This window comes from Toxotes jaculatrix, chromosome 4, assembly GCF_017976425.1.
Source record: "Toxotes jaculatrix isolate fToxJac2 chromosome 4, fToxJac2.pri, whole genome shotgun sequence".
In the NCBI taxonomy this organism is placed as follows: domain Eukaryota; kingdom Metazoa; phylum Chordata; class Actinopteri; family Toxotidae; genus Toxotes; species Toxotes jaculatrix.
Window position 1 is genome coordinate 12,947,491 of NC_054397.1, and position 12,371 is coordinate 12,959,861.

The following is a 12,371-nucleotide window of genomic DNA, read 5'->3' on the forward strand; positions in this document are numbered from 1 at the left end:
CCTTAATAACATTCAGAAACACTCATTTCTTCTTGAAGTGTGCCAGACGAATCTGTTCAGAGCAGAGGAGAAAAATTTCCAGCAACATACTCGTAAAATCAACAGAAAAGGCTTTGGTTCCCTACAGGTCTCACAACAAACTGGGTGTGCTTGAGTGGCTTGCCAAGCAGAAGTTCCAGGTGTCTCTTTCCACAGATCAGAAAGAGTCTTGCGAGTCTGAGGGGATGTTAAATCCAACAGACACCCAATCACCACATCATTTAGCCAAAAATAAAATATATATATATATATATATATATATATATATATATATATATATATATATATATATATATATATAAAGGCAGCATAGAACATGCAAGGACGTTAAAAGACACAAAAAGGTTGGATTGTGGTGTAGCAGAAAAAGTGGCGTGTAGTGACCTTCAGGACAGAGCCCTGAGCTGGCCAACACCTGCTGTGCCATCAGGGCCAGGATTTTGGCTGTGCCACCTCTGAACAACAATCTTAGAAAGAAAACACAACAGGACATTCAAAGGGAGTTCTCATGGGTCACAAAAGCATAAAAAGATCTCTCTTCCATATAATTGTAAACTAGGCATAGTTTTATATTTAAAATAATTTGTTTTACAATGCCATGTAAGAAAGAAAAGTATATCCCCATTGTATTTTCAAATGTACACGCATCTATTTACAGATAACTTTTTTCTTCTGTGCATGTGTGCAGATGTCGAAGGATGTCGGTGTGATCTTTTCTACTTATACAGACTGAAAGAAAAACTTCTGTATATCCAAACCTCTGCAGATGATTGAAGCATCTCTGATAAAACTGTTCAGGAAAAATCCGTTACACTGCTCATGCAGAACACTATCCAGTCAAGTATATTTAAATCCAGCAAGACCTTTACAGTATTAAATGTCCATGAAACAGAGATTAATCTAACACAAGGTCCAACTTGTAGCTGAGGGAGTACATGGTGATGTGCTGTGAGAGCAGTATGTAGGATTTCCTTTAAATTTTTATCCTTACCAGGCAGTGGCAGTTAAATCTGATTGTTTGCAATATTAAGGAACATAAAATTTGTGAAGAAAGTTTCAGAGCCAGTATGATTGAAGGGCATGGAAGATAAGATGCATGACTGAAAGTTTTCGGGGGCCTATTACAAGGATGCACGTTTTGATTTTGTGAGACTCAGCATAATGAACAGATGGGATCAGACAGGCAACCGTGTGGTGTGCATATTGGCGACCGTGGTGCTACCGGTGTTGTTTATAGCAAACAAATTTGTTATAAAAGAAGGCTCAGACTGCTGTGGTGAAAAGGGTGTAACAAAAGGCAATGGTGGAATGTGCCAGGGAGGAGCTGATGCTGTGATGAAGGGAGTTTGTTTGGGATCCTCACACCTCAGTTGCTGAGGAGCAGCTCTGTCGCCGTTTCCACATCCCAGGATTTTGAAGACAATGCCGCTATTACTGCATTCTGGATGTGAGGGGAAAGAAGAATTTAAAAAATGATTGTAATCTGTGTCGTTTGCAATATCAAGCTAGTGAAAACTGAAAGATGATACAAGCAAAATAACTGCTTTTCCATGGTAATTAGCTTTGGATTAATTGTACTTAATCCTTTGATATTTACTACAGTGAGACAACACAAAACCTTGTTCACTGACTAGCACGCTGTGAAACAGGGTTGCAACTAACACTTACATTCTATAGTCTATAAAATGTCAGAAAATGATCGAAAAAGTAAAAGCTGAAAATATTCTGCTTAAAAAAATTACTCAAATGATTAATTGGTCATCAAAACTGTTAATTTTCTGCCAATCAACTAATCCTTTCATCTCCACTTCCAAGCCACACCCCCCAAAACTCTCCAGTTCTTACACCAAGCTTGGTCAATATATAAATGTTATAGTGCAACAAAAGCAGAAAGTGGTTCTGACCTTATCAAAGCCCATGGCACAGAGTTTGTCTATTTTACGTGTGTAGTCAGGACTGGACACGGGAGCTCCAGCATAGACGTGAGACCACAGCCTCGCAGTCTGTTTGAACATTTCTGGGTTCTGCTTATACTTTGGAGAGGGAGAGAGAGCTTAGTAAGGATGGTTAAATGTAACAAAAGCACAGCAACAAGTGAAGATACAGAGAGACAGACAGTGCGTCTTTCCACAGAACAGCACTGTCAATTTAAAAAAAAAAAAAAAAAAAATGACAGCACCAGATAGTTACCAAAATATAATTCCATAAAGAAATCTCCCTTGTTGTTCTTGTGTTTCACTATTTTGCTAAAACTGTTAATTGCTATCTGAATATGAGAGGTGCTGGGCAGTATTACCGCATCAAAAATCAACAAAATGTCTCTCTCACCTGGTTGGCTACTACTGCATCCTGTGGATCGTCTGGTTCTGCTGCAGCAAGGAGAGCCTGTAGAGACAATAGCACTGTCCGCAGTGTCATAGCAGCTGCCCTGGGTGACACAGGTTGACAAAAGTTTGAGCAGGTAAGTGGAGGAGAGTGTTTTGGGTTTTTTTTTTTTTAACTTGTGTAAACACTGGAACATTGAGCACTATAGGTCGGAAGGTTCACACATCTCACTCACCACTGGTCTTTTAAAATGTCCAGACATATTGCTCCTGTCACAGAACTGATATTAGGGTGCCAGATCTTAGTGATGAAACGCACCTAAGAAAGACAGATGTGAGAGGTTATCCAGATAAGAATAATGAAGTAATGGAAAAAAAAGAAGCAGGTGGCGGTTACATTGGGGGTATTCATATGCACAGTAGTATCCTGATTTTGAGTCTTATCCTTAACTTGATCATATTTGGATATAGTTGGGCAGTATGACGATGTGTAAAATATACACATTTGTCTACAGAGATTTTTTTTTGTTTTTACTATAATAGCTGTTGCTTTAACATGTTGTTTTTCAGCCATTGCTACAAACCAAGAAGCAGAACTACTTTATGGTAAATCTGGATTTTTATATGATTTTGACACCTATGGATTTGGTTTTTCCATTTTATCATCAGTAATTCCCTAAGACTAGAGAAACAATGCTGTTTGTCTTCTGCATTGTTAGTATCAGACTCTTAAATCTTAGCATGCAAATTGTCACTGTATAATTTAGTACTGTAATCTGTCTCTCACTGAGAAATTACTGTGTAACACAAGTTACAAACCTGTGCAGAAAGCAGTGAGAAACCTGAATAACATGTTTACAAGCCAAAGCATCCTGCTGTCTGCTTCAGCTGGTGTGTTTAGGTTTTTCAAAATCAGATTATGCAAATCGAGGTTTAAAACCACAATATGATGCTTACTCAAAAACCATGATGTTAGCCAGGATAAAAGTGTGCATGTAAGGGCATGAGAGATAAAAAGGTCATACTTAATTTTGCATAGGACTTGATGGAAGATACTAAAACACATACCTTTGGTGGGTTAAAAGGATAAGTTTCTGGAATTTTTATTTCAAGCTGATACCTGCCACCTGGGGGAAAAAAAGAAGAAAAAACAACAAAATTAAATCATAACATTTACATTAATGTGGTGGTATCTGGTGGTAATCTGGTGGCAAATATCTGGTGTGTGACAATACCTTCATATGGTGTATCTGGAGGACCTGCTATCTCCCCCCTCAGCTCTGTGAAGTTCTCATCCACCAAATCTACTTTTATCTGGTTTTTACTTGTCTGTAAGTTTGGACAAAGGAGAGGGACACAATGAAGTACCCTGGTGTTTTCTGGACTCAGGTCTCCTGTGAGACAGCCTGTGCCCTGACATGTCTCTGCCAAGTGTGAAATCACATACAAATGTGAAGCTACAGACATAATGACTGCTAGAGACACAAATAATTGACATTTTCTATTTGCAAAATAAAGTCTTGTTTGTTGCAGTTTCACAAAAATAATAATAATAATAATAACGTTAGCAACATATGTAGCCTGATAGTAGAGCCAAGGTAGCAAAAGTTAACAGCAAACCCACAATAACAAGACTTTGCAGACAAAACACAGGCTTTGAATTATCAAAACCTATTCACACTGAAATAGACAGCTGATTAACGTTTATTAAGTTTGTAAAGTTGGTGAATGTTACAGCACAACACCGCAAGCTAATGCTAACTGTGGATGAGATGTCAAAATAACGTTAGCAAGCTAAAAGCTGCTAAACCGAGCTGACAGTAACTGAATGTACGTTAGTGGACAGCTCCGACACCGTGGATGAGGCGTGGGCTGCAGCCCATACAGGGAAGGTTTATTATTTAATTAGCTAAAGGTAGGCGGCATTGTTTGTTAGAAACGGAGGGCCTGTCAGGCTGGATCCCCGGTGTTTCCTGAACACACCCACCTGGCATTACAGGAGGAGAGCTTCGGCTACACACGGATATCATGCTAAAGCTATAGCTGAAGTTCTCCTGCTGAGGCCTGACCTACTGCTACAGTAGGACTAGGACCCGACATTAGCAAAGGTAATTCTGGTCTGCTGACACTTTACATTTAAATTGAGTTGAAACAATAACAAAGAAGGAGCTGCACTTCGAGTGTATAAAAAAAATAGCCTGTAACGTTACCACACCTCTTCGCTTTTGAGAACTTCTTTGAACTCCCGCTTGATCCTTTGGACCGCGATGTTAGCCATGGCTGTGTCCGCTGAGCTGCTGCTGCCTGGAAGCGATAGACCCGGGGCCTCTCTCCCTATGTTGTCTGTCTGTGTGGGGGGACCGAGTGCTAGGTGCTTCCTACAGTTATGGAGCCCTCCTTTCACTTTCACCGTCTACCGCTGCTTTTCACTTCAGAGGCAGCTCACCGTTGCCGTCGACTGCCTGCCTGCCTGCCTGCCAGCCAGCGGACAGCGTCAGTCAGTCAGTCCAGAACATGCACACACTGTGCGGCTAAATGGAGTACAGACTGGAACTTTCATTAATGAGCTCCGGTGGTAGAAAACATGAGTTTATGTTCTTTTCAAACTTACCTTCAGGACATTTCTCATCACGTGCTGAACACATCTGATTTCTATCACTGTTAACTGTCAGGATTTTAAATCTCACAGTGATCTGTTGTGGACATTTTATGTATTTATTTTATTACTTAGAAACAGTGGGCAAAATAAAATTAAACGAAGGAAGATGGCAGAATGGTCCCCCTCTCTGATAAGGCACCATTTATTGTGGGTTCATAAACTGTAATTAATGGTTCATTCACGGTTAATGCATCATTTGCTGCAACTTTGTAGATCACTTATAAACCAAGAACAGCTTTTGGGTTGCCAGATTGTGAAAAATCCTTCTCCAGCACGACACTTTTCTTGTCTTTTTAGGTCTGTAGTTCATTTGGCCGACCGCTCCAATGGGCTGTTTGGCTGTTTCTGAAAAATGGCTTTAGCACATCTGGACCAAACTCCATTTATAAACAGCATATTAAAATGTACTGCTGCAGACTTATTTCATATAGTTATTAGCTTGTGCATATAAAGTTTGACTAGCTGTTGATATGAGTGCAAAACCGAACAGTGAAAATGTAGCGATAAGTACAGCACTGTGAAATGTTGATGGTAAGAACTGTTTTTAATACTTTCTTAAGTTTCCAGTCTTTTGTTTGAATAAAGGCTTTCTTGCATGTGGCCTGTTTATATAAAATGTTGACACGCGACATGACTTTCTGTTTCTGATCAGTTATAATGTCATTATTAATGTTGGTAAATCATTAAGAAGTACTACATAAACTGCTTGATAACATTTACAACACAACACAGAGTTGATGGATTATTGAAGAAACCATGATTATTGAAGACCATGATTATTGAAGAAACCATCATTTATAATAACAGGTGACTAATTGACTGTTGTTAATGGCCCATTTGAAACAGAGAAACCCAAGACTCTTTATTAATGCCACACTAACATTTATATATGCAAACCTGATGACTTATTAGATGCAAAACTGTTACTTCTCATTGATGGTTTACCAACATTTATAACTGCCTTACTACCGAATAGCTGACTACTGTAGTATAAAGTATAAAATAGAATACAATGGAAATACTCAAGTGAAGTACAAGCACCTCAGGTTGCTCAGTTACATTGCACAACTGTTTATGTGGTTAAACAGCTGTACAGATGTTGGAAGTCTTCATCCGCCTCTGTATGATGACAGACAGCTGGACTGTTTGTTTACTATGCAGACGTGATGATCGTTCCGTGCTGTGATTGGCTTAAAGGCCCGCTTATCAAACCTCCGGCCCAATAAGAAACGTTTAATCCGCCCTCCCCGCATAAGGTCCCGGATGTCCGTCGTGAAGAATAGCTGGCTGGTTCACGTGTATTAAACAAAACACAGACGGTCGGTTGACATGTCTGTTGTTTAACGGTATCGGTGGAGCACCACAGCAGCAGCAGCAGAAACTCTCAGGCCCCCTCAAAGACAGCAAACGTTTTCTGAACACTTACGAAGCTCAAGTAAGTGATTTGTGTCTTTTTTTTTTCGGTGCCGCTCGCTGTCACATCTGTCTGTGATCATATGTTCATTAAAAACGAGATGGCTGTGAGTTTTCTCTTGCTGTACTGGCTAGGCTAGCAACAAGCTAGTCAAACGTTGGCTAAATTAGTTCGAGAGCAAAGCGGTGTGGTTGTGTAAAACTCAGGGTTTAGTAGCTGTCTTTTATTGGATTTCTGCACGGTCGACTTAAACTGACCACTTGGTTTGTTCGTCACTCTTGAAATATGCAGGCGACCACCTATGGAAAATGTAACGTGTGCAAAATGTGTTTAACATGAATGTATGCACATCGTTTTTTAAAGGGTTTATGTTTTTTTGCATTTTGAGGTGGAGCAGAATGATCGATACTTTATTGTACGTACACTAACCTTAGAAATATACGGACGAAATTTGTGGCCTTACATGTTTATCAAAACATGTTTGATTTTCCAATTAATTGTTTTTACAGTCGAACTAGACAGATGAATTGGCCGGCCGAAATGTATGGGTGATATTGCAGATATATTGATATAGGCATACACATTGGCCAGTAAATAACAAGAAACTGCAGAACAGAAATGTTCAAGATATGTTATACAGTGACAAGACTCAAAACAACTTTATTGTCAGTCCACTCGTGTACAATCTTATCCAAAAGTTTTTGGCACTAAAAGTAAAATGAGGATGCTTCCAAAATAATGCAATGAATAGTTTTTATTTTTCACCTAACTTAATACAAAATGGAGTAAACAGAAAAAAAAACAAAAATCATTTTGTGTAACCACTTTTTTTTTCTTTAAAATACTACCAAACATGAGAATTTTTCCCATCTGTCCCACAGATGTGAACACTGCATCAAAAGAAGCATCCATAATGGGACTCTTAATTAGTGTAATATAAATGGCAGGTGCACTACAAAGGCAAACCTGTTCAGATTACACGTGTCAAAAATACACAAACAGTGCCAGAATCAACTGAGGAAATGCACAGTATGTTAATGAAAGCCTGATTAAAGTGAAAAAGATGTGGGCCATTTCCAAGAAAATAAAATCACAAACATGTCTCACTTGACCTTTATTTATTCCTCAGCTTTGCTTTCAACTTTTAATGTAGTTTCTATAAGTTTACATTCATGCAGAGCAAAAGTGAGACGTCATATAGTGTTGACTGGCAGCATATGGACGAGCTTGGCATGTCCTGTAAGAACTAGAAAACATAAATAGAGAGCAAAGTGTGACAGCCTTCACTGTTGACAAAAAGTTAGATTACATGCAGCCACAGAGTCTGCTGACTGTCCTAACAGGGCAGTCTCCACCCCCTAATCTGTGTGTGTGCCTGTGAAACAACAATAGAGGACGGCACTGACAACAGGCAGCATTAGGTTTCTTTCACTTGTACACGTATGTCCTAGTTTAACAGTACTTTTTGTTTTGTTCCAAGGCGGACTTTGTCTGCAGAGAAATGGCTGAGGGAGGCTTTGACCCTTGCGAGTGCATCTGCACCCAAGAGTATGCTATGAGGCGCCTCATCAACCTGGTAAGTAATGAAACTGAGCTGCTTTCACCGTCATCTGAAGTCTAAGTGGCAGACTTGATTTTGACAGAGTTGAGGTGCATGGACAGGTCAAAGTATTCCAAGTATGCAGTGCCAAGTGAAAATATCTCCCACTGAAGTTGAGAGAAGGAAGCAAAGGTTAGATTAACAAAGATTAACAAAAAGCAAGTAAATGAAAGCATAGTGAAGCCAGAGAAGCAGGGGAAAGGGAAATGAAAAGCTGCCGAGTGACACTGAGCTAGCATATCCTGGTTCCTGCTCAGTGTTTATCTTGAGAGCCTATCAGTTCTGCCACGCGAAGACGTTTCACTCTGTTGCGCTTGCGTCTGTTGTCAGGTTTGCTTAGTGCATGGAAATGTTCTCTGGCTCCTCTTAATGGAAAGTGTGTTGTAAAAGATGAGGTAGAAATTGTTGAGCTAAAATGAGTTTCTGAGTGTATTCAGGATTATTGCTTGTGCTGTGTCAGTTTCCAGGTGACCTCATTGGCTCTTTGTGTACAGGTGTAACTTGCATGGCGAGCTGCAGTTGGCTCAGAGCGTGAAGCCACCCTGGGAGTTTTCTGATTTGCTTGCAGCAAGAAAGGGTGTTGTCCAAATAACTAAAGAATTTACACAGCATGTCCCAGTCAGAAGAGTACATTTTAGTAAGCAGGCAGACCTCAGATGGCTGCTTTGCATCATCCACATAAATTGGTAATAGAAAGCTGTGAGTGGGTCATATGTTTGCATGCCTGATGAAACAAGGAGCTCTTAAGGTGTATATCACAGAGTTTTATTGGCAGTGTCTTTATAGCAGTGGCCACTTGTATTTTCTCTCTTCCCAAATGAGAGCAGTGATAACCAGAGTAAATAATGCAGTCATTAAAGTCATAGAGTGGAAGAATTATTGATATTATTTGTCCTACTCTTCTCTTCTGTTACATTTACTTTGTTCCTTCTGTAATTTCTCTTTTAGCTGAGGCAATCTCAGTCCTACTGTACAGACACAGAGTGCCCTCAAGAATGTATGTATGACCACTTCTTCATGTAATTCACATTAGACCTTATGTTTTTTTCATAGTGTGTCATAGCATGACTGCACTCAAACCTTCTCTCAAATCAGAAATATCAGTGTAGATTACATTTGTGACGGACAAAGACGTGTCTCTGTTCAGTGCCAGGACCCAGCGGGTCAGTCGGCGGAGGAGGTGACCTGACCCTCCCTATGGTTCTGATGGGATGGGTGGTGGTGGCTCTGGTCCTGTTCCTGCTGCGCCCATCTAGTCTCAGAGGTCCCCGTCCCACAGGCAAAGCCACAGGACCCCACAATGTCAGTACTGATCATACTCATTTTATATTGCAAACAATGTCATCTCAAATGTAGTCACTGCCCCGCCTTGGTTTGCTTTGGCACTTACAGCATCCCAGGGACAATGACTCACAATGTAAGAGGGAATTTGGGAATTTCAGGAGAAAATCTTTCTCACAAAAGTGAATAAGACATCATTTGTTAATTTAAAGATTCTCTGAGTCAAAATGCAAAAACATAATTCAATTTGACAAATACTAACACTGGATTAAAAAAAAAACTAAATATATAAATTCAAAAGAAAGAAGCAACATAATCAGCTAATGTGAATAACTATAAAGCCAATTTGGAACTTAATTTGCTGTATGATGGTTGTTATGCGTCTCGTAAAATTAGAACAATTTACTGCCTTGTTTTCCAAAATAAAACATTGTGAAACATGCAGAAAAGAAGTGCATTCATATGCCTAAATGTTTAGTTTTAATTTTATATTTATAAAACAGGAAGATGACATTTAGTCATTAAAAGTAGCTTGTGACCAGTATGTTTCATTAGGTGTCTTCCATGCTGCAAGTTATAGCTAGCAACAGTTTTAAATATACTCAAAACATTTATACGGTTGCTATGTTTAAAAGTTGTCTGGTCAGTACTTTTTAAATATTAGCAAAGATAGTAATCAGAAGCCAAATGTTTATTCTGGGATGTTGACCGGAGACAAAACTAGAGCTGTATTTTAATAGTGACTCAGACCTTGCGTGTACACAACTAGACAAAAAGATTAAAACATAGAATCATAGAATAGAACATAGAATCACGCAGGGTGATCAGTGTGAAAAATATTTCACTGATCATTTCCTCAGGAGTGGTTTCAGCATGTACTCTCTGATAGCACCATCACTTGCTTTTGTTTTAAAGATTTAATATCTTCCTGTCTTGGTTTACAGAGTGATGGAAGAGAGCCCCCAGCACCTCCTATTGATTAGCAGCGCAGCCAGACCACCAGCACTCCTCCACCTGCTCTGACTGGAGCTGCACAGCTAGAAACTGTGACCAAGACAGTGTCATCTCCCTGTCAACCTTCATACAATTATCTTTTGCTTTTTTTTTTTCTTTTTCTGATACCATGGCATTGCTGGGTAGGTCTGTCTTTGATTCTTGTTACTTGAGCCCAACTGATACTGGATTAACAAGGCCAATGCAGATCTGATATTTGAGAGATTAGAAAAAAAAATGTGATGATATAATGATCAATATTCATTTTTTGCACAAACGCACAAAAAAAAAATGGTGGCAGTTATTCTGCTTTCTGCTCTACATCAGATTTGGTCATTTTTGACATGTCATAGGAAATTTCATAATAACCACAAAAAAAAAAAAAACAATCAAAACACAACATCAAAAAATAAAAACTTGAATTAAAAGATATTTGGTTTTGTATATCTGCTGACATATATGCTGATACAGTGTACCTGTGATAAGCCAGTTTTGACTGCTAATAATGGTCAACAATATCAGCATGTCGATGCATCAGTTGGGTTCTACGTTGAACTTCAACAAATCTTTAATCGGGAGGTGTGGGATCGCTCTGAGTCAGTCCCTGATCTCAGCTCTGGTGCAGACTGATCTTCAGAAACTCAGACATGAGCTCAAAATGAAGGAATGTGTCACATGGGTTCAGGGAGAAGAGAGGGGTAGCAGGGGAATTTTTGTTGGGCAGTTAAATTGTTGTTTGGCTTTTGCTGAGTAATGAAGGGTGGCAGATTATTCAGTCTTGCTGAAACATTCCTCTCTTTCCACTTTAAAGTTACAATTGTGAACAGTGCCAGTAATAATTTCATATATCATATCACATTTAATAGCATATTCAAACCAGCACAATGACAGTTTTTTGAATTCTGAATTTGAATTTCATTTAAAATTGATTTTAATGCAGTGAATTCATCTTCTGTGCTTTAAAGCTTTTAAAGTCGAGGGGAGCTGCAGCTTCAGGTGATAATTCTCTGTATGTTCATCACTACCAGCAAACTCCTTTCACATTGTCTTTTTATCATAAAAAAATATTGATTATAGCCACTGTAAGTATCAGAAGATTTGATTACTATAGTATAAGTGATGAAGAGGATAATACATTTGCAATAAGTCATGGGTTATTGTAGAAAATGTGAACAAAATATTTGATGCACAAAACAAATATAAAAATTCTTCCCCTCTGTCTAGAGTCTCTCTAAAAGATTGTTAAATGCTCGTGTTTCACTCTCATATCACAAAAGGAAATGAATTGCTGGCAAACAGGGTTTAATAGGTCTGGTCATTGTAAAATAATATACTCAGCACAACCAAATTAAGTTTTAATTATATTTAGATGATTCTGTGTACTGTAGCTATTTTGTGGTTAAACAAAGAAAATGATTGTTGTATACTGACTTATTAGTAGCCAAGAATCATTTCATTAGCACTTTTGTTGTGGTATCTTGATTCATTTTGAAAGGTGTGTTGTACTGATTGAGCTGTCTAACAATGGTGGCCTTGTGGGGATGAGGGCCTGTCCTTCTTTTCTTACTGAGAATCACAGCAGTCTGTGAGTATTGGGAGCAATCCAAAGTTTATACTTCACAGCTTCTGTATCACAATAATATGTCAAACCAATGAAAAGGAAAAAACTGAAAAACAGTGCCAATGTAATATTATGATTCTGGTCTCAGTGCTGATTGAGAGAATTTTTGTGGAAGAACAGCAGTATCTGAAGTCATTTTCATTTTAGATTTATGTTGCCGAAAGGACGATGGAATCACCTTCAGCAGGAATTTTCTGTGATGTTTCCATATTATTGGCATAGCTTACATTACAGGCTTATTTCCTTACATTTGTTAATGCAGAAGTGATAATTTTACATTAGATAACTTTATAGAAAGTGTTTTGGCTCTATTAAAGGTTGAGATACAGTTAGTGAACAGAAAAATAAAAACCCCCTAATGCCGACCAATACAGTGGTGAAACATGTTTTGTTCCAACAATGTATGTAAATGTGGGTGGATGTTTATAACACCATGCAAC

At 38.7% G+C, this 12,371-nt stretch overlaps 2 protein-coding genes across 2 annotated transcripts; one reads left to right on the forward strand and one right to left on the reverse strand.

Moving 5' to 3' along the window:
- Window positions 1-343: 343 nt before the first annotated feature.
- On the reverse strand, window positions 344-4,902 carry ube2kb (ubiquitin-conjugating enzyme E2Kb (UBC1 homolog, yeast)). Its single transcript, XM_041035598.1, has 7 exons — window positions 4,579-4,902; window positions 3,599-3,692; window positions 3,432-3,490; window positions 2,600-2,682; window positions 2,368-2,467; window positions 1,944-2,072; window positions 344-1,480 (listed from the first exon to the last, which is right to left on the reverse strand). Exons 1-7 carry the CDS (start codon window positions 4,639-4,641, stop codon window positions 1,406-1,408), a joined length of 603 nt encoding a protein of 200 aa, XP_040891532.1. The 5' UTR covers window positions 4,642-4,902; the 3' UTR covers window positions 344-1,405.
- A 1,398-nt stretch (window positions 4,903-6,300) lies between these two features.
- smim14 (small integral membrane protein 14) lies at window positions 6,301-12,276 on the forward strand. The gene is made up of 5 exons (XM_041036394.1): window positions 6,301-6,457; window positions 7,917-8,012; window positions 8,985-9,033; window positions 9,184-9,338; window positions 10,262-12,276. Exons 2-5 carry the CDS (start codon window positions 7,938-7,940, stop codon window positions 10,298-10,300), a joined length of 318 nt encoding a protein of 105 aa, XP_040892328.1. The 5' UTR covers window positions 6,301-6,457; window positions 7,917-7,937; the 3' UTR covers window positions 10,301-12,276.
- The last annotated feature ends 95 nt before the right edge of the window (window positions 12,277-12,371 follow it).